Genomic DNA, 27329 nt, shown 5'->3' with positions numbered 1-27329 from the left:
CTGTTGCTGTTTAAGTCAATAATACACATTTTTTTTTGAACTTCCAACTTTCAAGTTACCAGTTCCAAAAACTATCTCAAGTGGTAGACTGAGAGAAGATACCTCGTTTTAACACTGAGGTCATGGTATTGATTCCCTAGTGGGGGTGGCTAACGGTGGAGTGTGTACTGACGGTGGGGTGTGTACTGACGAGCTAACCAACCCCCAACCCCCCCCAAAAAAAAAAAAAAAAAAAAACTAAAACCCCTAATGAATGAAAGGTAAGCTCTCAAATCTCAATCTTTGCGAATAGTCAATCAATTTCAGTTGAATTGGCATCTTTGTCTTGAGTCGTCCATGTATAATGCATTTTGAAATGATACAAAACTGAAACACCTCGAACAAGTGCTTAATGCAAGTGCGAGAGATGTTATGTAGGCTTAAAGGCCCCAAACAACTTCTGAAAGAAAAAAAAGGAAGCAACTAGCAATTTGATGGATCATGGTTTAGCCCACAACCATTATCCTTGTTTTATGATTGAATCGTTTAACCTAATAAGTCAAATTGTAAGCTTCAAATCATGCATTGTATGACTAACCAATATATCGTCAGATCCAATTAGTTCCCCGTCCCCCTCCCCCCCTAGAGAATGAGATTTAAACTAAGATTCAAATAATTTCCCCTAAGCTTAGAAGTGAATTGCAAGAATCTAAATATAAGTCATAAGATTTTAACAACAATGGTTTCTTGAGCAAAACCTGGGTCCGTAGATGACTTTACCTCAATGCCTCTTTTCTTTTTTGTTTGGCCTTTCAGGATGACACCCATCTATCATTACATCATCATCATCATCATCATCGATGTCATTGTATTGCTATTTGCTTCTACAGATTTTGTCACCAGTTATCCCCACACATCTATGCAATAAAAACCCGTTCTTGACTCTGCATTTTCCAATTGGGCTGCAATAAAGCGCTTCTTTACTGTATCTCCCTGTAACTTTGAGAGGAGGAGTCTCCTTGTCTCTATGAGTTAAACATCTTCTGTGTTCTTCTGACACAAAGCATATTTATAGACTTAATACATGCCTAGAATCATTTTTCTTAGCTTCTAATGTGAAAACTCTAATAGCTAAAAATTTAAATAAAATACAAAATATTCCTCAAAGTGTATACCAGGGGCTGCCTCTAAACTAGGTGCAGCAAGAACTACTTTACACCACACAAACTTGAAAACTAAAATTAGGATGATAATCTCAACTAAATTGATAATTAACAGAATAAAAAATCTCTCTCCTACACTTAAGTGCTTTCCCTTCTATGTAGGTACGGTAAATACAAGTCTCTTGTTGAGCCTGCAAAATGGTACGTACAGCACATACAATTCCTTTTGGTATGGAAAAGCTAGTAGTCTGGAGGCCTACCTGAAAATTTGTTTCTCAGGCCCTTGGTGGACCATAGGACCCACCATCAATTGGTTTGAAATTGGTTTGAGCCATTCTCCCAGCGCTCCATCATGGATGGCCCCCATGATGCTGAACTCCTAACTAGATGAGTCCTTGGGGGGCCAACGGATTACAATTTTTAGAAACCCTGTTGACTACTAAACTGGTCTGTGTTAATGGAAAAAGCAGGTAGTCAATGTGGCTGCTGAAATTATATCTACTGGTCCTTCACTTTAGTGGGCCCACCCTCACAGGTAGTAGATGACAATTTTCAGGAGTCCAGCGGACTACTAAGTTGGACTAATTTGTTCTGTGCAATTGATTTTTATTTTATTCTCATCTTGTGTTGTTGAAACATATCTACTTTGAATGTGTAGTCAACGGTGTGGAAAACGGGCAGTTCGACAAGCGTACCATAGCATCTGTTCTGGAAAGTTCATTTTATGTTTGAATTATTAGCATACATCTGTTTTCCTTGATTTTTGGTTTTTTCTTATCATTTCTTTTTTTTTATTCTGTTGTTTCTCATTCTGCAGCGTGTTCGAAGGCTTTGGGCGTTTGCGCTAAATGTTCTTGCCATGTGGATCGCATCATTGGAAGGTTTCAATGAGAAAATTGTTTTAAGGTTTTTATCTGTAAATTGAATTTACTCATTGATGTTATTGATCTTGTGATTATGTAGAGATATTATGGAAGTAGAGGCTGAGCAAAAGGTTCTTGATGAGGTTGGATTTTTTGTCTTCATCTTTGGTTGGATCTCATAATCGAATTAGGCAGACCAAAACCAGTACATCAATGAGTGGAAGGGGCATGCCCTAACCAACTCAACTACTAAGTGAGCTTTAATTGTGATTGTACACAGGCAATTAGGAGTGCTCGAGAGAGAGATCGGAGAACGCTACTACGAGCAGTAAGATTTTTTATGGGTTGCGTTGCTTTTGCTAATTTTATAATTGATGAAGCTGTGAGAGTGTTTATAAACATGAAACCATCTATTTATGGATTGTATTTCAAAGGACTCATTTATGAAGAATGGGAATCAGATTTGATAGAATATATTTATGCCTTTATGATCTAATAATATTTATTCATATAAAAGTATTTGTCAATTGGCATTTGTTATTTCCACCCTGTAAAATTAGGGAGCAGATTAGGTGAGACCCCCAGACTCACCCAAGATGGTGCGGCCCTTATCGTGGGGGCCATCTTGATGTATGTATTCTGTGTCCATGCTGTCCATCTGTTTTTCCAGATCATTTTAGGGCGTTATCCCAAAAATGAAGCAGATCTAATCATCAGGTGGACCATATCATAGGAAAGAGTGGTAATTGACCATTAATGGGCCACAAAAGTTTTAGATCACGCTGATATTTGTTTTTTCCCCCTTCATCCAGGCTCATGTAACCTTATCAACAGATTGGATGGCAAATAAACGCTACTGGAACATTAAGGTGCACCCTACTGAGTTTTTAATGGTAGCACGTTCAATTACTGCTGCTTCCTATGGTATGGTCCACCTGATAATTGGATCTGCTTCATTTTTGGGATAATGCCCAAAAATGATCTGGAAAAGCAGATGGACGGCATGGATACAGAATGCATACATCAAGGTGGGCCCCACGGCAAGGGTCGCACCGTCTTGGGTGAGTCCGGGGTCTCACCTAATCCGCTCCCCTAAAATTATCAGTTACTCACGGGAGTAATTTGGTCATTGCATAAATTGATAAGTCTAGTCATATTAAAAGAGTTATCTTGACCAAATTACCTTGGTAGGGTGGAATTAACATTTCCCTTATCCAATTTCAATATAATTGGTTACCTCTCAAAGAAAACAAAAATCATATGTATGTTAGCATTTCAGGTTTCTGTGCTGTTGTGCCTGACACTTCTTATGTGATGTTAACTTGTATGCATCTCTAAGTTAACGAGAGCTGGAATCCTTTGCAATAATCGAGGGGTTGAGGCAATGTTACCAGTATCCCAATCCCCAACGTTTTCTGTTCCGAATCACGCGGTCCAGATCATGAGTCATTTGCGATCTTGATTTCTATATTTACCACCTAAAATTATGGTTCTTCACCCCTAGTGTTTTGTAATCTGAAACTATATCTAGAACATAAAGATTGATACTTCGATCATGCAAAAGCATGCAAATGATATGGGACTATGCCTGCAGTGTCTGTATTAATAACATTAATCATTTCATGTATAAATTAGAACATGAATTTGTATATAAATTTATATTAAATATGCCTAGTGTATGTACTGGAGCAGCCCACATGATCCCACTTCTAGTGTACCATGTATTGGAGGAAGTAGTGTACTATGCACCCATTCCCGTACTATGTATCGGGGCAGCAGAACTGGAAGACCCCACATCCCATTGCTCAATGCTGCAGCTTCCACTAATTTTGAGGAAGATGATTTCTCGCTGAAGTTGACTTTTGAAACTCACGATCTGTGGATTTTTATGCTGTGACAGTTTTAACTTCTCTCTTTGGGTTTTGCTCCCGAAATTTCTAGAAGTCACTGAAATGATGTTGCATTGTCCAAACACAGATACAAGATGCCACATAGTGGCTGAAAACTCTGAAATTATATTGATACTTAAATAATTTGATCAGTACTTGGGAATGTCGTGAATCACTCCTAAACACCCCAAGGCCCTGTTTGGGATCAAGGAAATGAGGATGTGAATTTGGTAAATCCATGAACTTGTTAAATTTATGGATTTGTATTGGATTTGGATTTAGCAAATACCAAAGTCTATTGTTTGGGAATCAAGCTATAAATCCATGGATTCGGGGAGCATTTATTGCTATGGTAGAACATTTTTTTCAAAAGAATTACTTTGACCCTTGACTATGCAAAAACAAGCCAAGTGCTATATGCACCCTGCGCACGATCAGATCGCTCTCACTTCAGAGGATTTGCTAAGTCTTTAGTTCTTTTGGGATTTGAATTTACCTGAAATCCATGGATTCATGGAGGTGTGGATTTGGGAAATCCATAGATTTGGCAAATCCCCAACAAAAGACAAACAAAAGAGATTTGAAATCCATGGATTTCAATTTAAATACCTGCCCCAAATCCCTCACCTCACAGCCCCCAAGTAATCCTCAAGGTGTTATGCTAATGCACTTGTGAGGCATAGGCCTCTTCTAAGCCTCAGGCCAATTGAGATATCTTTTTCAATCAAGGGGCTGAAATTTTAAAAACAAGATGCTTTTAATCATTTTATTCCTTGTCTTCTTTTTTCTCATCTGCTTTCTTTGTGAACTTACTAAGATATTTTTTAGGGTTGGAAGCATTGCTTAATTGGATGGTGCAATCATGAGATCATGGGTGCAATCCATTCTCATCTACCTGCAACATGTTGATGTGTTTGTTCAGACTCTTTTGATTGAAATCTTCATGTCATCACCATGGTAACAGCTGTTATATAATAGTCACAGTGGAAGCCGTTACGCAATACAGGGTCGTAACGGCCATTCTGAAAAAATTGGTCCGTAATGGAGCTGTAATGACTGTAAAGGCTGATACGGGCCCATGATGGTCTGATATGGGGCTGATGCATTTTCTTCCTTTGAATTTTTTACTGTTACAAGTCCATAATAGCCTTTACAGGGGCTGCAATGGCTGTTACGGCCCGTATTGTAATGGCCATAATGCTAGCCATTATAGCCACCATTACCATTATTGAATACCTTGGTGGTGATGGAAGAACAAGTTCTTGTAGTGTTTTATATACTGTTCTTATTTTTTTTAAAAAAAATTGTTTAGGGCCTGTTTGTTTTCTTCAGTTACCATGGTAATGTAAAAGAAATGTGCAATGATTACAAATTCCTGTACCCATCTCCTAACAACATCTGTATTTGACCACCGATTCCTATGTTTGGTCTATCAATGGTAAAATTGTAATGATGGCTTTTTTTTTTTTTTTTTTTTTGTAATAGGGTAATAGATTTATTTTTATTAAAAAATTGCTAAGACAAAAGTCAAAGCTGAAAAAAGTACCACCCAAAAATCATAATGATGGCATTTTTACATTATTTTAATGTTAAATCATCACCAAAATATAATGATGTTGCTGTTTGGATTCGAGTTTTCATGGTAAAGCCATGAAAAAGTGCAATGATTATAAGTTCCTTTACTTGTCTCTTGAATACATCTGAATTTGACTGACGATTCCTGTGTTTGGTTTGATGGTGGTAAAATCGCTTTTCCCTTCAGTTACTGGTGTAATTGGCGAAACACATGGTTAGATGTTCAAGGATCTAGACATTTCACTGTCCGCATCCTACTATGGAACAGTCACAATGGGGAAATTTCACTTATGGGAAGATCCTAACCATACAATTGAGTGACCTTTTCCCCATTTTATATCATTAACTATACTATTACATGACATAAATAATCACCTATAGTCCTTTACCTGTCTCTTGAATACATCTGAATTTGACTGACGATTCCTGTGTTTGGTTTGATGGTGGTAAAATCGCTTTTCCCTTCAGTTACTGGGGTAATTGGCGAAACACATGGTTAGATGTTCAAGGATCTAGACATTTCACTGTCCACATCCTACTATGGAACGGTCACAATGGGGAAATTTCACTTATGGGAAGATCCTAACCATACAATTGAGTGACCTTTTCCCAATTTTATATCATTAACTATACTATTACATGACATAAATAATCACCTGTAGTATGTTCTTTCAATCTCATGGTATATTGACATCCTGTGCTTCAATTATTTTTCTGTACTTTTAACATTTTCTTAAATTCCTTCAATTTTTCCATAATTTGATCTTTTAATTAAAGAAAATAAAAGATAATTTGGTATGTGTGTGAACTGTGAAGAGGCAAGTGCATTGCCTCTTAGGAGGTCTAGATGGCCCCCTTCACATATTTGCTTTTTAAAGCACTGGATTCAGGTGCCCTTGTATCTTTTTTATTCTTAAATAAGAAGTTATTGTTAGTGTTTTCTCTAAGATCCTTCTCATTCCCGCCTGCCTGATATGGCAGAGATTGTTATCTATTCAAGAAGTGTCCATGTCTCAAAGCATTGTCATAGATTGATCAGAACTGGCATGATCCATGAACCCATTAGGATGACTTATGGCAAATTTATGTCCATGTTTTGAATTGATGCTGCCATGTTATGCTGATTGGAACTACTTCAGCTGTACAATTGCTTTTTCCCATCCTTTTCAACCTCCATGCTAATACCACATTTTACTAACAGATGAACAAGGGTAAAAGCAGCTGTGCAACGAAAACCCCAACAGTTGGAGACCGAAGTAGAGAGGGTGATTTATTTCCTGTAGAATCAGTGGATGAGTATGCTGATCTCAGTAGAGAGGATGACGACGACGAGGGCAGTGATGAAGAAGACCATATATGCAACTGACAAGGAGAACATTAGAGAAATTCCTGATACTTGCATCATCAACTTCTTATACATGGGCTGTGGTGGGCCACCGACATCACGAGGGGCAGGGTATGTACTATTCCCAAAAACTCTTCACAGGAGTATTGCACGAAGCATGCTCATAACTTTATTGGTGTCCTGTTTTGCTTGATTATGATTTCTTCAGGTCCATTTAATATAGATGTTCAAGGCCATGTTTGCGAGTCTTTATGATTGCAACTCGTGTCATGTTTCGTTGAAAGTATGCTATTTTGGATGGATTATGTGCGAAGGCTAAGGTTTAACTGATTCTGGCATTGGAGGAGTTTGATTCTTAGAAACACCATATTTTCTTAGGTATTTGACTAGTGTCCTGATTCACTGAGGTAGTGCAGTCAGTTGGTGCAACTGTCTAAATGCAACTAGTAGTGCTAGAACTAATAGGCTCTGAGAGCACTGAACAATTTCTCCCTTTACATTGGTCTATTTATTACTTAACCTCCCAAGGAGAGGCTAAGGGGCATGCTTGGTGCACACTTGAGTTGGATTTCAAATCAGAATATAACAAAGTGGAAATGATGAAATTCTAGTTACTTCCATGTGTACTTGAAATTAATGTTACTTTAATTTGGGGCTCCTCATTGTGATTACTTGGATAGGTTATTACAGTTTGGTCATTTCCCTTGTTTAAACTGGCTTGATCACAATCTAATCACTTTGGCATGCTATGATTAGGTGCACTCCGATGATTTCATATTATTAGTATTAGCCCCCTATTAAAACTAACTGTTCAAACAAACAAAGGCCTCCATTGAACACAATACAAAAAATGGCTAACCTAAGATTTCTTTGGTTTTCTCTTTTATTTTAATGCTTTGAGATATTTTACATCAATTCAGTAACCTGGATTTGAACCTGGACTGCAATATTGAAGTGACGACTACTACAATTAATTGGTGAGCCTGAACCCACATCAATTTTTAGTTGATTGTCATAATAGACAATGAGGGTTTCTCATGACTTAGCCATTTCTTAGCTCTCTTCGTACAATATGAGGCTAGTAGAAGGTGAGAATCTTGTGCTAAAGTTGTGTGAGATTGTCTAGAACTTTTGTAAGGTCACCAACCATTGGATGAGTGCCACATGCACAATCCTAGCTGTAGATTAGAGTTTGTAGAGTTTTCTTGGGTCCATATAAGGAGGAGACCCCTCATTTGTAACTCAGTGACTCACTCAAGAATTGTAAGCATTCTTCACTCTAGTGGAATGCATGTTCCACTTCACTCTGTAGCGTACCCTTGGGTGCTCTTTTGAATTTTCACCGAGTCTTAGGTATAGTACTTGTTGGTGCAAGTGGGAGTTAGGCTGATCAGTCGCCTTGGGGCATTGCACGAGTGCCTCATGGGCATTGGAGCAAATGAGTTAGCAAGTTCATGACAATTGTTATTAGTGTGTAGATGGTTCTATGAGGACGTCATGGTGTCATCGGATGGTTTTGAGCATGTAGAGAAGTGCCATCAGTATAGGTACCGCAAGAGGGATTGGTCCAATGACTCAAGGGTGAGCATGGGCATTAGAACATCAGAGGATTGCATCGGCAAGTTGGGGATTGCCATAGCTGAAGGAGTGGTTGAGGAAGTAGGAGGCAACCCAACAAGAGCACACCGAGGCATTCAAGCAAGTTGATGACACTATGGCAAGTACGATGGAGGTAGTCAAGGTTCAAATTGCTGACCTTCGTGAAGAAATGTGGAAGGAGATTAAAGTGCTGTGTACTTAAGTTTCCATCTTTGAAAAGACTGGCTGATGGTGGGCCTACTCCAGGGTAGGCGACTTGGCTTAGGGTCTGTAACTTAAGTGCTACAATGGGTGTAGGGATGCCAAGGGCTTGGAGAACGTTTTTGTGGCAGATAGTGCAATACTTTAAAGCTTCCAAGTTGGAGGATGAGGAAGCCAAGATGCAAATCACGATCATGTACCTCTGACCATGCAATGTTCTAGTTGCGTAGGTAGGAAGCATGTCAGCATCAAAAGGTGTTTCAGCACCTTCACTACTTGGGAGGATCTCAAGAATGAATTCAAGTTGCAATTCCTTCCTAAGAATGTGGAGTACTTGGCTAGGAAGAGTCCTAAGCGACTTAGGCAAACTTGATCGATCAAGGACTATGTAAAGTAATTCATGACACTGTTGCCGGACTTCACATACATGATAGAGAATGACAAGCTCTTCTTCTTCATGGTTGGTCTAGTTGCAACGGCATGGGTTGAAAGGTCCTGCTTCTTCTATGATATCAGCCAAGTGACCTGTGGAGTTCAACAACAAGAATGATGGAGCTTCCAAGTCCAAGTAGGCCAACTACTTCAACAAGGGAAAAGATGGGAGAGACAAGATGCCCAATGATGGGAAGGCCTTCAAAGCCGCAAGACAAGGGGAAGACCAAAACTCCCTTGAAGAATTTAGGGTGCTCTATATGTGATGGGGTTCATCAGGCCAGGGAATGCCCACAAAGTAAGGCGTTGAACATGGTCTAAGCCAAGGAGGATGGTGAGGAGTCAAGGATGGGGGCGATCCAATTGTTGAATGACTTGTAGAGTCCACTGGTGAAAGATGCCAAACCACCAAGCCAAGGGTTGATGTATGCGGCCATCTACATCAACATGAAGCCGATTCGTGCTTTAGTTAATAAGGGTGCAACTCACAACTTTTTCTCAGGCGAGGGGGCAGACTGCTTGGGGTTACGATTGGTTAAGGAGTCCAACTATATGAAGAAGTGAACTTGGAGGCCTGACCCATTCATAGTGTTATGAAGGATTTTGAGCTATGCGTTGGTGGATGGACTGGAAGGGCTAACTTCTCCTCACTTCCAATGGATGATTTTAAAGTGATCTTGAGCATGGAGTTTCAAGTCATAGCGAAGGTGACACCTCTACCCTTCCTTAGTGTCATGGCGTCATGGATGAGGGATTTCCTTGTATGGTCCCTATTGTGCATGCCAGTAAGGCAAAGATAGAGACCTTCTCAGCCTTACAACTTGTGACCGATCTTAAGAAGGGAGAGACCACCTACCTTGTGGCTTGGTAGAGTAAGAGGAGAGTGCGACAAGTGAAGCTCTTCCCAAGGAGATTGAGGTCCTTGTTGAGTTTAAGGTTGCGGAAATTGCTACCTCTACAAAGGGAGGTGGGTCATCATATTGAGTTGGAGCCATAAGCTAAGTCACCTACATTGGACTAGGCCTTAAGGCGGTACGTAGAAGGATGAGTGTATGATAGCATGTAATAGGGTAATTGTATAAATCCATGCAATGTACATGAGGAATTGTTAAAACTTGGATGGGTTTGACTTGGTCAAAGTCCTTACATGATCAAGCAAGTATATTGTGGGTGTTGCTTGTGATTTAAATCATATATGAGGATTGTCCTAAAGAGATCCCTCTATGACAAGAAAAGCCTAGGTGCCATAGGCAATAAGTTTTTAAATGTGGGAGAGTAGCCTCGGAAACTTCACAGAGCTCCATACCCCCAGAAGGCTCCCTTGGTACATATAGTAGGAATTATGGAAAGAGAATAGAGATTACGAGGAGCAAAAGTGCTGCCCTGATCACCCTCTTCCGACCATCAATCATGTTGTGTTTTTACGATTTTATTAATTCATGCATGCCTAGAAGTAGATTTGATTTGATTTTGTTTTGCTTTTGCCATGCACAAACTCTTTCTAAGTGATATTACAGTAGATTTAGGCTTTGCATGTCTTAAAAAAAGATGGAGATTTTGGCAAAACTAAGCCTTTACTAGATTCAAGGAAAAGCATGATTTAGTATACTGGGGCTAGTAGTACCCCCTCGCATGCGAATATCATGCAAATACGCCTAGTTAACTGGTTTTCTGGTCGGTTTTTCCCTCGAGTTGAGCTTGCATGTATATATGGGATAGAGCTTAGTGTAAGCACATGAAGTTATTAACAAGGTTAAAGGAAGATGAACCTTTACAAAGCTTAAGTTTTCCTTGTTATACATTCACGTGGACAAAGAAAAGTGCTAGCAACCATGAGAAACCCAAAAGCTTATTTTTGCTTGAAAACATACTCCAAAACTCATTTTATGTTAATTAATACTTATCATGTATTGGAAGAGGGCACTATTACATACTCCAAAGCAGCACAAAAGACAGTGTACTCACACTCACACACTAGCATTACATTAATATACATACATTGCATAATCTTTCTATACTCCCCCTCAAGTTGGAGCATAGATGTCAATCATGCCCAACTTGCTAGTAATATAGAGAAGAGCATCCCACTTGAGAGACTTGGTTAGGATGTTGGCCAGTTGGTCCCCAGAGTGAACGAAGGGAGTTGCAATTTCCTTGTTAGCCACTTTCTCCCGAATGAAGTTACAATTAACCTCAATGTGCTTCATGCACTCATGAAACACAGGATTGCCGGCAATGTGAATGGCAACCTGATTGTTATAGTGCAAAGGATTGAGATTGGAAGGAGGATAGCTGAGTTCTTGTAACAGGGTGCGAAGCCAAACAAGTTCACATGTTGCATGAACCATTGCCCTATATTCGGCTTCAGCAGAAGAGCGAGCAACAACAAACTGCTTCTTACCCTTCCAGGTGACAAGATTGCCACCAACGAATGTACAATATCCAGCTGTAGATCGTTGATCATGTGGACTTCCAATACAATCATCATCAGAGTAGCCAGAAAGATGAAGATGACCGTGCTGCTAAAAGAGCAAATCCTTACCAGGGGCAGACTTGAGATATCGAAGGATATGATACACAACTGTTAGATGTGCGATACGAGGGGAATGCATGAAGACAACACCAACGACATAAGAAAGATCCGACCAAGTGATAGTGAGATAAACAAGTTTGCCAACCAATCGACTGTACATCCCCCGGATCAGAGAGGCAAGTACCATCATCAGGAGAGAGTTTCATTGTAGTATCCATAGGCATAGTGGCAAGCTTGCATCCTAGCATCCATGTCTCGAAGAGTCAAGAGCATATTTTCTTTGAGAGAGAACCACACCTGACTTCGACCAAGCGACTTCAATCCTTAAGAAGTACCGAAGAGTCCCAAGGTCCTTGATCTCAAAATGAGTTTTGAGAAAATATTATTTGACATCCATCATTCCATTTATATCATCTTCAGATAGTACAATGTCATCCACATAGATAATTAACGCAATAACCCTTGTGGGTCGACGAGACACACGAAGAGAGAAGGATTGGCTTGGCTTCGAATAAATTCAAATTCCAGAAAAAGCACTATTGAACTTGTCAAACAAAGCACGTGGAGATTGTTTGAGACCATAAATTGATTTCTTTAGTTGACACACAAGGGGTGAATCAGGAGCGCCCGAGGCATGAAAAACCTAGGGGTTGATGCATATAGACCTCTTCAACAAGATCATTATGTAGGAAGGCATTTTTTACATCTAGCTGGAATATGGGCCACGATGTTCACAGCCATAGAGATAACCACATGAACAAAGTTTAAGTTTTGCCACTAGAGAGAATGCCTCAAAGTAGTTTACACCATATGTTTGACTAAAACTCTTTGCGACCAATCACGCCTTAATGGTTGATGAAACCATTGGGACGATACTTGGTGGTGTAAACCTATTGGCATTCAACAGTTTGTTTTCCCTCAGGTAAATGAACCAGCTCCCAAGTGTTATTCTACTCCAAAGCATGCATTTCTTCCATCATAGCCTTAGTGCAGTCAAGGCTACACATGACTTCCCTTAAAGTGCGCATGGTAGCATAGGAGGATATGGAAGTTGTAAAAGACTTGAAAGAAGGTGAAAGATGACGGTAGGAGACAAAATTACCAATGGGATGCTTTATACATGTGTAGGAAGGCTTATGTAAAGCGATGAGAAGATTGTCATGAGGATGAGGATCAGGGTGAGAGCTTATACCTGAACCACCAGGACAAGCGTACGAACTGGCAGGAGGGTGATCAATAAAAGTTTTAGTTCGTTGATGACACACAATAGGCTTTGAAACAGACGGGGAAGATACCACATCATTGTCGGGAAAGACAATTGGAGGAAGTGTGTAATTAGATTGTATAACCTCCCCTTGACTAGCAAAATGATTGTGTAGAGATCTCCCTTCAGTAGAAAAGTATGGAATTTCTTCAAAGAAGGTGACATCTGCAGATCCATACCTTTTACAGGTCAAGGGATCATAACACTTGTACCACTTTTAAGACCTAGCGTAACCTAAGAAAACACACTTTATGGCCCGAGGACTCAACTTATCATTACTCCCAAGTGACGGTTTTTTCGCTCAGCTACACTATTTTGTTGAGGGGTGTGAGGGCATGTTGTATGGGACATGATATCATGATCCTGCAAGAAAGACAGAAAAGCATTCGACATATACTCGCCCCCATTATCTGAATGTAAAGCCTTAATAAAGCATTGAAACTGATTGAGCACTTCATTTTAAAAGAACTTAAACATATCAAAAACTTCACCCTTGGATTCTAAGAGATAAACCCAGGTCATTCGTGTGCAATCATCAATGAATGTAACAAAATATTTATATATATATAAAATGAGGTAACAGGAGCAGGACCCCAAATATTTGAGTGGACCAACTCAAATGGCATGGGTTTCCTCTAAGACAAAGGTTTAGATACAGATATGGAAGGAAACAAAAGTTTTGAGCCTAGACATGGATGGATGCCCTAAACAGCAATGCCATCTAGACACTGACTCCTTATATAGGGACAAGGAACTAGAAGCTATTGCGGGTGCATCATCAAACAAATAAATTCCTCCACGTTCAGGGCTCCACCAATCATCCGCTTCGTTTGGAGGTCCTAAAACACATAGTGAAGGTTATTGAACAATTTAAGGATTTAGTAAGAGAGCTAACGGATAATAGATTGAGAGGGAAACTAGGAACATGCAAAACGGAGGACATTCATAATAGGAGAGAGCTTGATGTAACTGGATCCAGATACAATAGTGGAGACGGTACCAGCCATAGACATACTTGCCTAAGATGGGCGACCAACAAGCTTCCAGCAACAATCGACAAAGTGGTTGGTACCTCCACAATGAGTGCAATAACAAGGACCATCACGCCCATGTCTTTGTCCACTGCGACCATGATTATCACATCCTCCACGATCAACATCACACCCCCTGCCTTGAGTAGTCAATCCAGAATCACGTCCACGTCCTTGAGCACTCCATGTAGGAACTTTAGTATCATGGCAAAATAAAGATTGATCTCCAATAGCATGTGCAGATTGATTCAAGGAAACAAAAGGAGAGTCGAATGATGTAGTGACCCTTTGACACATTGCGTAGATAGCTGTTAAAGAGGGAAGAGGATTCATGACAATGATTTGTCTATGCACACCATAATACTCAGGGTTGAGCCAAAAAAGAAATAACGTACTTCTGGTTTCTTCACACTACTTCCAAGCGAGCTCATAGTCTGTAGTGCAGTTAGAGGGAAGAGGATAGAAGTCCAACTCATTCCACATACTCTAAAGAACAAAGTACTCCTTCAGGAATCGTGAATCTTGTTAAAACCTTCTAGTATCTGAGATCAATGTAAACATTCTTGATATATTCTGAGCTTTCGACTGCATGTCATGAAGTGTATCCCATATCCTTTTTGCGAAAGTTAAAAACGTGACGGGTTACTCACAGTTGGTTCTTGGTCTAAGACTTAAAATTTTGCATCGATAGAATTTGAAGTGTCATTCAGTATATACGAAAGTCTTATCTCGGACCCCTAAAAACAGCTTTACCGATTGAGCCTACTGTAAATAGTTATCACCATTCAACTTCACGGTGGTGATCAACAAATGATGAGATTCTGAGGGTGCCACACTAGAACTCGATAACATCTTGTCCTCCATACAGCCACACAACAAACAAACTCAAAGAGAGGGCTAGGGTACAACAACATTCACAAAAAAGAACTGTGAAACTTGAGTTCCAAATGGTGCCCTAGAAGATATAAAAGTAGTTAAGAAGAAGGAACTCAGTAAAACGAGTCATTACAGGGTGAACCCAACACAAACATGTCTCACATATGAGAATCAACCACCAAGGCACACACCAAACACGTCTCGCATATGAGAATCAACCACCAGCACATAAACCAAGAGTTCTGGTGTACAGTTAGCCGCCGCCCCCCCCTCCCTTAACAAAAAAAAAAATGGTACAGCCGGACCAAATTTGGCTTCATAGCCCCTCCAAATCACATCCTCCATCCAAAACAACATCATGGAGAGTCAACTACAGTCAAACCGACTCACCATGTGAGAAGAATCCAGAGAAACTACCGATTTGGGAGAAATTGAAAAAAAAATAAATCGAGATTTGGGGTTTTTTCCACCAAAAGGGAAAACTGAGTGTAACATACCTCAGATGATTCCTAAAAATCTCACAAAAATCACCATAAATTTCCTAAAATCGAGATCTACCAACCCATGTTCTTCTCGATTGAAAGGGTGCCGTACGATCCATACAATTGCTGACATCAGCAATCTCCTGTAACACCTGTCAATGTGATGCACCAGGCTTTGATACCAAGTAGATTTGAGAGGTTTGGAAGGGAAGGGAAGGGAAGAAAAAGAAGAGAGAAGAAGATGGAGAGGAAATTTTGAGAGAAAGGGAGTATTGTGCCTTATGCCTTAGGGCCTTCCACACCGTAACACACTCACTTTATTATATTAGAAGAGGGCACTATTACATACTCAGAGGAGCACAAAGATAGTGTACTCACACCCACACACTAACACTACCTTAATATACATACACTACATAATCTTTCTATAATATTTGCATATACAATTTCACATTAATTAGATGTGTATTTTAGGAGATATTGTAGACCGCTATTTCTGGTCCATATTCTATAAGGGGGCGTTTGGTTTTCCAATTTCTGGCATAATTCAAAGTAAATGAGCCTTCATTATTATCCTTTGTGGGTATTTGTTGAAGAGAGAACTAAGGCACAAAGAATGAGAGTGGTAAAGGAAATTGTAATTATGACATTTTTATATTATAAAATTAACATTTTTGCAGTGATGCTTTGTGAAACAGACAATGGTAGAATATAATCATTGCAGTCAAATGTAAGTGATGTCATCACACAATTACAGGGGTATGTAATCATTACCCATTTCCAGCCAATTATCGTTGTAATTGGAAAACCAAACGCGCCCTAAACTTTTAGTATTCCAACAAATCTAGCTGTTGGATTGGGCTAAAATTGTAAGCATGATACATTATGCAAACCACGGTTAAAATTTCGTACCGACCTGATATAAATCTGCAAAATCTAGCGACTCGAAGTTGAGACAACTTTTGCGCACATCTAAGAAAAAAGATTTCGATACGATCAAAACCCTTGAATTAAAGTCCATAACATTAATTCCATTTATTGTGAATCTTGACATACAACATATTAACATGTCGTATGATCAAATCTCATGCCAAAAAAAAAAAAAACATAAATGGTTTTTTATTTTTTATTTTTATTTTTATTTTTAAATGTAGGTTTTCAAATATGTGGGTTTCTCATAGTTGCTTGCAGTTTTCTTTATTGTAAATAGAAAGATGATGAGAAAAGTTGAGCATTATAAAGATATATTTCCTAAGCCATGTGAATATTCTTATAACATGCTCTAGCCTGTATACATGTGCAACTTCTGTTTAAGGGAAAAATCGATCAGAAAATCAGTCAATTGGACGTGTCTACATGATACTCGCACTCAGGTGGGTGCGAATCCTGACCCTACTAGGTTAAATTGGTCATTTTCTTGTGTTTGAAAAACATATAGTTTTGATAAAATTTACACTTTTTAAGACTTGCCAAGTGTAGATTCACTTTCTTATCATTTTGAAAGAGTTTTCACATGACAAAAGCAACACAAAATCAAATTGGATTTACTTCTAGGCATGCATGAATAAAAATAAAATAAAATAAAAAATGATAAAAACAGACATTTAATGATGGTTGGAAGAGGACAACGATCGTAGAATTCCTACTCTATGTGCTAAAGGAGCCCTTCGAGAGCTCGATACCTTGTAGAGCTCCATAGGCTATTCTCCTATATTGGGGTCTCAATGCATGGGTTAGTGATAGATGCACGTTCCAACACTTAAGTCATGGGTTTGAGTGCCCATGTGGGTGGGTGGGTATGTGTGTAAAAAACGAAAGGCTATTCTCCTATATTTATAGACTCGTCATGGTATATGACACTCGACTTTCCTTGTCATAAAGGGATCTCTTTAGGGCAATCATCATAAGTTGCTTAAATTGCAAGCACTATCCATAATAGACTTGTCTAACCATGTAAGTATGTTGACCAAGTCAAACACATCTAAGTTTAGACATTTTCTCATATACGGTGTATGAATGTATACAATCACTCTATAACATTCTATCATACATACATCATACAATGATCATATGATCATTTCTAATTGCCCATTCTTTGAATGTTCAAAGGAGAAACGGCAAAGATGTGATTGAGAGAGGTTTAATCCATCTGCAGTGAATGGTGTCAAACCTATGGTCTGGATCAATGATCCGTTGGTCCAGCTTCTAGGCACGGGAAACCTGAGTATGCTGGATCATATGGCGCTTTTTATAATAGAGTAACAAATGTGAAGGCTGCACCAAGGCGACTTGTGTCTCATGTGTGCCAAGTTGTAACACATGCATGGATCCAAGCAGCTCATCGTGCAGGTTCTATCCAGGCTCAAGCATCTGGCAACTCCACTCATCTGCGGGTGGGACACACATCTGAATTTGTAATGCTGTTGGACGTTTTCTAACCACCCATTCCTTTTGTAAATGTACATATGGGAAACAGACCGGTCTGAATTTTGCAACAGGACATCTTTGTGGGGGCCGACAATGGAGTACTAGGATTTCATATCCATTAATACTTTTAATGTGCCAGTCTTGAGTCCCTCGAGGAGTAGAAAGGGAAATTTATATATACCCTCACTTTTGTGATAATCAGAGATTTCCCCTCATATTTTCATATTTGTATCCACCTTCCCCAATTTTTGCTAACAATTGTAATTACCCTCTGCTGCAATGGGCCATTAATAGCCGTTACGCCGTTGCTGTTGAAAAGGGAAATTACCATTATGCCATCCTTTTAAAAGAGGGTGTTTGGCTTGGTATTTTTGGGTGACATCCATCTAGTGAGCACCACTCACACAAGCAGTGGCACACCTGTGATGCATCCATGCATCATTCATTAGACCGTTGGGTACACTGTAACATTGCCCTTCACCAATTTTTTGTATATGGCATGCACAGTGCATCCTAACTAATGAATGGCATGGATTGCATCCTATCATGTTTGCCCTATGTGAAAGGTGAGAGAGTCCAATCAAGACTATTCAAATAGTTGGTGAGGGGTCTGAATTGAAAAGGAAAAAAAATCAAATAGTTAAGCATTGTATTTTTTTAGTGAGGACTTTCAGTCATGCTCCATCCAAAGTTGGTTCTGCTATTTTGGATGGCATGGATTGCCGTACAACTGTGCCATAGGACAGTTGAAGAGTTGCCACCATTTTTTAAATGGTGCAAGACTAACATAAGAGTAAGAGAATGTGTTAGAAGGCATTAAAAGATGGGAAAAAAACAACATTTTTGATAGAGATGGATGATATTCAAGTAGTTTGAAATTATGTAGAAATTGCATGCATTGCATACAGGAACTTCAACATAAACTAGCCAAAAAATTACGTAGAAATTGCATGCGTTGCATACAGGAACTTCAATATAAACTATCCAAAAAATTATGTAGAAATTGCAAGCATTGCATACAGGAACTTCAATATAAACTATCCAAAAAAATATGTAGAAATTGCATGCATTGCATACATGAACTTCAATTTAAACTATCCAAATTGTGCATGTCAGTTTTGATGTATCATGGGATAAAACGTAGGCTTATTTGATTACCTAGGTATGGGATTGGTGGAAATTTTGTCAGACGGTTAAAAATGAAAAATAAAAATAAAAATTTAAGAAGGATGTTGTGCATCTGGAGTTTTTATGCAATTGTTGTGTACCACTCAAAACTAAAAGGGCTTTGGAGTTTTTATGCACTTGTCTTGTACCACTCAAACTAAAAGGGAAATTTTTATAGGATAGCTATACGATTAGCCTTGCTTCATAGGACAGAATGTTGGGCAGTTAAGGAACAACATGTTCATCAGATGAGTGTAGTTGAAATGAGGATGTTGAGATGGGTGACTGGCAAGACGAGTAAGGATAGAATTAGAAAAGAATGCATTCAAGGGAACTTAGGAGTAGCACTAATGGGTAATAAGATAAGGGAAAGTAGACTTAGATGGTTTGGTCATGTGCAATAGAGACTTAAGAACTATGCTAGTTAAAAGTGAGTTGGTACAAGCTGAAGGATCCGAAAGGGCAAGGGGAAGGCCCAAAAGCACATGTGGGTGGAGGTATTTTGAAAAGACCTAGTGACCTCTGGTCTGATTGAAGTTATTGCCCTTGATAGAGTGGAATGACAGAGAAGGGTTCATATAGCTGACCCTAATTAGTTGGGATAAGGCTTAGATGATGATGATGCTGATGATATATAATATACAAATGTAAGTATGTACTTGTTAGTAATTTGGAATTGTTAGCTATAAAACCCCATGTACATGCAATGGGAACTCTTGATTGTACTTCACTATTATTTTGTTAGTGGTGATTGGATTTATTTTGGGCATTTGGTTATGGTATGGGAGAAAAGGTTGCTAGTTCTAGTAAATTGTTGTCAGGACCTGAGGGCCCCATATTTCGTCCACCAATGGAAGGTCATGGTATTTCAGGACTACGGATTACTGAGGACCGCTAAACGGGGTCTTTTGTCACAGGGAAGTGTAAATGGCATGACAGAACAGCTTCCAAGTTTCCTTATCTTATCAGATGTTGATGGAACTTGCCATTCCTCGTTGTTGGTAATGACACGTCATACCACTGTATCTTTTTTCTCATCTTTTTTATACTAATTTCTCTTGGGCACTTACTGCTCGTGAAATTCATCTCTCAACCTTTTCTTTATATATATATATGCACTGGTTCTCATGAAAACTCTTGAGAAATTTTTGACACGTGATGTGTACACAAAATCCAAATGGTTCATTGGATGAATTACCTTATAAAACTCCCAGAGCCCAAAAGTTAGCCTGATCTAAAAACCTAATGGGCCAAATGAGATGTAATTTACTTCTTTGATTTGCCTCACACTTCGATATGGCCCACTACATATTTGGGTCGGGGTTTTGGGCTGTTGGGTTTTCATGAGGTGACTCATCTAGTGGACTGTTCGGATTGCATATACATATCATGCTTGGTGAGTTCTCAAAAAGTGCTCATGAGTTCTCATGGAAACCAGTTCCATGAGCAGCAAGTATTCAGCAAGTATTGAACAGGAAGGAGTAGAAAAAAAGGAAATAATAAAACCAGCGACAAGGCATGGGAAGTTCCATCTGCATGGAAGTTGGAAACTGATTACTGGAAGGACTCCAATATGAATCCAATGGTTGGGATCCTTTGAACATCTGAGTTTGGGATTGTGACCTATTGATAGTACGCCTCACTGTGTACCTTGATCAATGGCCTGGATTTCTAACACGTGTCATATGCACGGATGTATGGCAGGTGTGTCACCCACCCATGAAAGTGGGCATCCGTTCGATGAATGGTTTATCATTGTAAGGGTGAAAATGGGCCGGGTAGCCTGCCCACCGTGCCCATGGACTGGGCATGGAACCACTAGCCAAGCATGTGGGCCGGACTTGGGCTTCAAAATGCATTGCCTGATCAATTATCAGTTTTAGCTTCGGCTCAGCTGCAAATATGCAATTGCAATCCTTAGTCAACCCATCATCTTGAATGTTGACCGTCAGTTTTGAAATGTTATTTTCTTTGCATGTAGCCCCACTTGGAACTGTGGATAGGTTAGGAACATACAATTGGGAATGAGGGGTTTTTATCAATTTTTTTTTTTTGGTTGGAGCTTGGACATTTGGGTCATAAGCTTCATATCAGGCCCGCACATAGCTAAGCCCGGGCCAAACCCAGCCCATTTCCACCCCTAGTCATCATTTCAAAGGATAATGGCGCTGGCATTTTGTTCATTTCTTTCGTCTTCGTATCAGGAATTAGGGCACTTGTGTAAATTTTCAATTGCAGAGTCAATGGCTTCAAAGCTGACGGTAGAGCTGTGCACGAACCGAGTTAGCTTGGTTAACTCGCTCTTAACTCAACTTGAAACTGGATTCGAGTTGAGTCGAGCTGATTTTTTGAGCTCGAATTTTTTTTTTTTGAGCCGAGTCCGAGCTAGACTGAATTCAACTCAACTCGGCTTGAAACTTGACTTTATTCGAATCGATACGGCTTGCATCGGATTTGAGGTGCTGCTTCATGTGGACCCTTCAGATTTTGGAGTCAAATAATGTAAGATGAGTTCTCAAAAAAGTTCGCACGAAAACGCTGCTTCACGGGACCGTTCAGATTTTGGAGTCAAATAATGTAGGATGAGTTCTCAAAAAAGTTCGCACAAGAACTGGTGCGCTGCTGAGCATTCGCCATATATATATATATATATATATATAGCATAAGGCTATTCTCGGCTTGGATAGAATCATTTCATCAGGCCCACTTGACTATCCAACACTTTTGGGATTGGCTAGGCTAGTGAACGGTCCATGTGATGCGGAATCCCATGAAACCCCCTATGATAAATTTTCACCCTGATCTAAAATTTTGGTGGCCATAGAAAAGAGAAATGCAAATCAAGTGAGGAAACTGTTTTCATTTTTCATGGCCCATCAAAGTTTTAGATCAAAGTAAAACTTGGTCCCAAGGGGTTTAACGAGGTTCTGCTTCACATGAACAGTTTAGATTTTAGATCCACATCATGTATGATGGGTTCTCAAAAAAGTTCGTATGTAGTACGTACGAACTGGTTCGCAGGCGAGCGTTTCCGTGTGTGTGTGTGTATATATATATATATATATATATATATATATATATATATATAAGGCTATTCTCGGCTTGGATAGAATCATTTCATCAGGCCCACTCGACTATCCAACACTTTTGGGATTGGCTAGGCTGGTGGGGATTGGTTCATGCGGGTTATGCTTTTACTGCTACTGGATTGCTCTCAATCGGCTATCAACTACTTGCTTAGGCGGGATCCATTGGAATTGTAACTGCGAATGGAAGTGGGTCTGCTAGCTGTGATGCTGCTGAAGGATCCGGGGTGCGCTGTTGAGCATTCGCCATATATATATATATATATATAGAGAGAGAGAGAGAGAGAGAGAGAGGAATGGTCACCAGTAGCTTCTTATGTGAGCACCCGTGTGCACCTTTGCACACGTGTCTTAGGCATAAAATCTGAACAGTCTATGTGATGCAGCACCCCTTAAACCTCACTAACCCAATTTTCAGCCCAATACAAAACTCTGGTGGGCCATGGCAAAAAGAAAAAGTTTCCTCCCTTTGTTTGCATTTCTTTTTTCTATGACCCACTAGGGTTTTGGATCAGGCTAAAAATTGGCCCAAAGAGTTTTAGGGGGTGCCACATCATGTGGACCGTTCAGATTATGTGCCCATGACACGTGTGCAAAGGTGCGCACAGGTGCTGACGTAAGAAGGTGCGCAGGTGAGCATTCCTCTCTCTCTCTCTCTCTCTCTCTCTCTCTCTCTCTCTCTATAGATATATATATAAAACCAATGGTCAAAAAGTGAGAATTCTCTGAATTATCTGCTTCTTAGGTTTTATATAGGAAAAGTTGAGTTTAGGATTCTCTCTCACATATTAGATTTTCCATGATGCGATGTTTTCCTTTCTCATTTATACATATTCAATTAAGCCATTTTCATGGATAAAAATACCCAATTTGCTATGCCAATGTAGCACATGTGCTGGATTAGGGGCATTCATCAGGTCCTTTTAGTGCATGTTCATTACTTAGTGGGCCGCTCCAATATTAATTGGACAGTCATGATCATCCAATCTCAATAACTGTGGGAACATGCGCAAGACTGAAACCTTTCCTTTCAACAATGGTTGGGCTATGCGTAGCAATGAGTTGCACATATAACTCAAATGTAGCTACATATCATCAGAAAAGATTAGGAACCTGAATGGACAATTCACGGCCTGCGTAAAATGCAAAGGTGGCAATGGGTCGGATCCTTTTGTTAGTAAAACCCATTTTAGATTGTATTTTTGAAAAAAAGTTAATATAATTGACCATTTAAAACTTCGTTTTTTTTACGGGCAAATAGACTCTCTTTTTAGGCAAACTAAATTAAAAACATTTTATTAAAAAAACTTTTAGGAGTATTTTAAAAATAGAAATTGCTGGTCACCCATTATGAAAACAATTGAGCAAGTGGAATAGGATTTTAATAAAGATGGATCGATTTATATGGGGAATACTAGAAAAGGAAGGATTTAAGAGAGGCAAAAGATAACATTAACCTTCCATTCAATTGCAAATGTAAATCATTGCTTATGCATTTAGAAATTTTAACTATTTTAATTAATTATTTTATTTTATTTATTTACTTTAATCTCATTTTGTCATCATCATTAAAGCCTTATCCTAATTGATTAGGGTTTGTTTACATGAATCTTGTTCCATTCCACTCTATCAATGACCATGGCTTCAGTTAGACAATAGGTTATTCACTCTTTTCTTACAATCAAAGACAATATATATGGAGGGGTGCTCTAGGATCTATAGGATCTAAAGTTAGACTAAAATAAAGTATACGAAGTTGTATTTTTAGTAACAATAGGAGTTAAAATGAGGATTAGTTAAGATTGCTGACCAAAAAGTTTCCCATAATGATTTTTTGACACCTTGAGTCAATAATTCATGAGAGGGGAGAGATTGCAAAGGAGGTTAGGATATAATTCAAGCTGGGTGGAAGAAAGGGAGATTTGCTTGTATCACTCAAACTGAAAGGTGAATTTTTTAAGATAGTTATGAGATAAGACGAAGGAGGATAGGGTTATAAATGTGTGCATTCAAGGGAACTTAAAGAGCAACACCATTAGGTAATAAGATGAGGGAAAGTAGACGTAGACTTGGATGGTTTAGCGACGTCCAATAGAGATGAAGAATTACACGGGTTAGAAATAGTGAATTGCTAAAGTTGAAGGCTTTGAAAGGGCAAGGTGAAGGCCTAAAAGGATATGGGCGGGATGGTAAGAAAAGACTTTAAACTATATCCTAAGTACCTAACTAAAGGTATGACCCTTAATAATGTAGAATGGCATAACAACATTCATATAGCCAAACCCCCGAGTAATTGGTATAAGACTTAGATAATGGTGATAGGTCATAAAATTTACCATACATTGTAACCTTCATACTCTCGATTAAGAGTGACAACATCCACACCAAGGATCATGGCTCGGATGTTGTCATGCAATAACAATTGATGGTTTCGATGGACCAATGTGAGCCGTTATATTTCTTCAGCATGCATCCATTGGGCTAGGGTTCAAGTTTAAGGCCAATTCGATCTCAAATGATGAGATTAACAAAAATCAAGATAAATGGCTCTAATTAAATCTAATCTGGATCTGGATGTGAAATATCCTATCCAATCGGATCATCTCGTGGAGCCCGTAGAAATGTTCAAAGTGACCAATTTTTAGGTCAATCTACATACGGTTAGTGAGATATAGCCCAATCAATGGACAACTAATTAGAAAATTTATTTTTCTCATGGTCTACATGTCTAAGGATGTCCACATCAATTTGATGCCCAAAACATGTTGGACACATTGGAATGGATTGGTTCGATGGACCTTGATCATGATAAAAAGTGGGCCACCACCTTGAATGATCTTGAATTTAGAATCATGTAGGCCCTTCACAAAAGTGGTATCAGAAACGAAAGGCCAATGGAGCATGACCTAAGCAACAAACTTATGGGAGTGTGGAAGACATGGAGGAGGAACCCCATACACCTCCTCATGGAAGTCACCATGAAGAAAAAGACCTTTCACTTCCATTCGGAATATCTTCTACCACTTAACAACAATAACCATAATTAGAGTGTGAAAAGACACCATTTTGGTGCCCAAAGCAAATGTCCCATCATAATCAATCCTATCTTCTTAATTATTGCCCTTAGAAATCAAGCCAGCCTTCTATTTTTTTTTTTTTTTTTATTTGCAAGCAATTTTTTATTATTTTAATTTTATTTATTTTTAATCCATTTGCAGCCAATTGATTTTTTATTTATTTATTACTATTATTATTATTATTATTATTATTATTATTTTAAAAAGAAAAGGAGATTAAGTTTCACGTAAAGTCCTTTTTTAGTATTCTAAACTCTTTTGTCATTGCCTGCTTCAGGATAACATAGGTTTATTATATAAGAATGGACTTATATTAATTTGGAGAATGACTCATTGGAAGTCAACCATCCACAGTGATCTGAGGGAGATGAGATTGAAGGATATCTTCGAGTTGGTATCGAGCATAGAGATAGAATCATGGGTTGGTTGTATCGAATATATTTATGAAAGCTTTTGGGTTACGAGTGGTTAAAATGTCTAAAACAATGAATTCAAGGGACAAAAGTGTGGAGGGATAAAGAATTAATACTAATCTCCAAATAGTCAATTAAATAAAGAAGTGAGATATAAAATCGATTTATTATTATTATTATTACTATTTTTTATGAAGGAATGAGATATGGTAAGAAACCCAAAGATATCTAGGTCGTGGACATCTATACCTCTTTTGATGGATTCCATACCTTAAAAGATATATTGTGGGGATCTAGAGATAATTTGTCACATTCAGACAGTGAAAATAAAGAAAAACAACCACTTTAAAAGATTTAGGAGTAGTCGGGATGATGATAATCGTTTAAATGAAAAAACATAAGGGATGACAGATGAAGGAATAAGCTTGATAAAATAAACTGCAATAAGGACGGCCTTAGTTTCATAAAACATGTAGTGTTGAGAATGTGCCGATATTTTCATTCATCAATGCAATTTTATTGAGGAGATGAGGATAGGAACATTGAGGATTGGTCCATGGGATGGATACAAGGAGGTTCGACATTGCTATGGGAAACATACTCGCTAGATTTTATTTTATTTTATGTTGGAGTAGAATTCAACATGAATTATGGCAGAAATTTCGAATTATAATTTTTATGAGTTTTACTCGATTATGTATCATATAAACTCATATGTAACTAAAATAATCATCGACAAAGATAACAAAAAAGAATGAGCTATAAATGATTATGAAGGTTTTTGTGGGTGTATATCTACTATTAACTGTTGTCTATGGTGTGGTCCAGTTATGTCATTGATTGGCTTGATTTTTAGGCCCGTGGCCTGCGTATGATTGATGGGGTGGATGTGCGACGAACACCACGGTTAGGCCCATGCAACTCGTTCTCATGCAATAAATACAAAGGACTCGAACTATGTAAAAGGACAGAAATACTTATCTATGCATATACCCCTCATGCACACAGGTACAATATAGAAACTCTCACAGTTAGAATCACCGTATCAAAGTGACTATCAATAGGAACTGGCAATCCATAGTGGACCCCACACAATGGACGGTCCATATCATTGCTCTAATTTTTTGTAGAATAAAAATTTTAATTGCCCCTTTTTTTTAAAAAAAATCCATGAATCAGATGGTTAGAATCATCCAATCAAAGTAATTTTTAAAATGAATTATTAATCAAAGGTGGGCGAATCAGATGGACAATACAAATTACTGATCAGACATTTATAATCAATGTGTTGTACATTTACCATCCATGAAGACGGTTAGGATCAGTAGATCAAAGTGACTATAGAAGGATTGGTTAGTAATGGTAGGCCCCACAAGCTAAACATCCAATAACATTATTGGCCCATGTGAGGCAGCTGAAATTATTAGAAATCACCTGAGCTAACTCAATAGCTCATGTATGTCCATGCCCCATACATGAAAGCAAGTAGCACCTATCGAAGATCAGGACCGCACGATCCACCGGTCCTCATTCAAAACAAGTCATACCTGCAATTTTATTTTATTTTTACCAATACAAGTTTGGATCAAATAAATAAAATTTTGAAGACATTTTGGGTAAGTGAAGTCTCAGTTGGTTGCTCGCCCATGTCCAACATCTCCAACGTCCATTTGGCATTTTGGGTGTGATCAAAATTGTTGATGTGGTGGGCCATCAAAGTTATAGAGCATAGCTGAAAATTTTATATCTACAAGACTGTCTTAGTCGGGGCATCGAACGGCACACTAATGTACGTTATAAAATAGTTGAGCGAAGACATGATCAACTTTCGGTCTTGAGCTCGAACTTGGTTTGGCTTGACTCGATTTTTTGACCGGGTATATATATTTCAAAAAATATATATTTTTTAAATCCTAACCCACCCGAG

At 38.7% G+C, this 27329-nt stretch overlaps 1 protein-coding gene across 6 annotated transcripts in view; it reads left to right on the top strand.

Moving 5' to 3' along the window:
• LOC131228496 (uncharacterized) overlaps positions 1 to 27329 on the top strand; it is a 72658-nt gene that overhangs the window by 14567 nt on the left and 30762 nt on the right. Inside the window, exons 3-9 of one of the 6 annotated variants that reach the window (XR_009162985.1) lie at positions 1305 to 1343; positions 1801 to 1853; positions 1960 to 2023; positions 2106 to 2148; positions 2286 to 2333; positions 6671 to 6925; positions 19699 to 19836. Coding sequence is in view for 1 of the 6 variants with exons in the window: in XM_058224176.1 (XP_058080159.1) it covers positions 1305 to 1343; positions 1801 to 1853; positions 1960 to 2023; positions 2106 to 2148; positions 2286 to 2333; positions 6671 to 6835 (412 nt within the window). In the remaining 5 variants the exon portion in view is untranslated. Of the gene's footprint in view, positions 1 to 1304; positions 1344 to 1800; positions 1854 to 1959; positions 2024 to 2105; positions 2149 to 2285; positions 2334 to 6670; positions 7153 to 17341; positions 17361 to 17708; positions 17998 to 19698; positions 19837 to 27329 lie in introns of those variants that run through there. The other 5 variants (XR_009162984.1, XR_009162982.1, XR_009162981.1 and 2 more) reach the window with 5 other exon arrangements.

The sequence above is a fragment of the Magnolia sinica genome, chromosome 16 (genome assembly GCF_029962835.1).
Source record: "Magnolia sinica isolate HGM2019 chromosome 16, MsV1, whole genome shotgun sequence".
In the NCBI taxonomy this organism is placed as follows: Eukaryota; Viridiplantae; Streptophyta; class Magnoliopsida; order Magnoliales; family Magnoliaceae; genus Magnolia; species Magnolia sinica.
The sequence above is the reverse complement of the archived record's forward strand: the minus strand, read 5'-3'. Positions and strand labels throughout refer to the sequence as shown.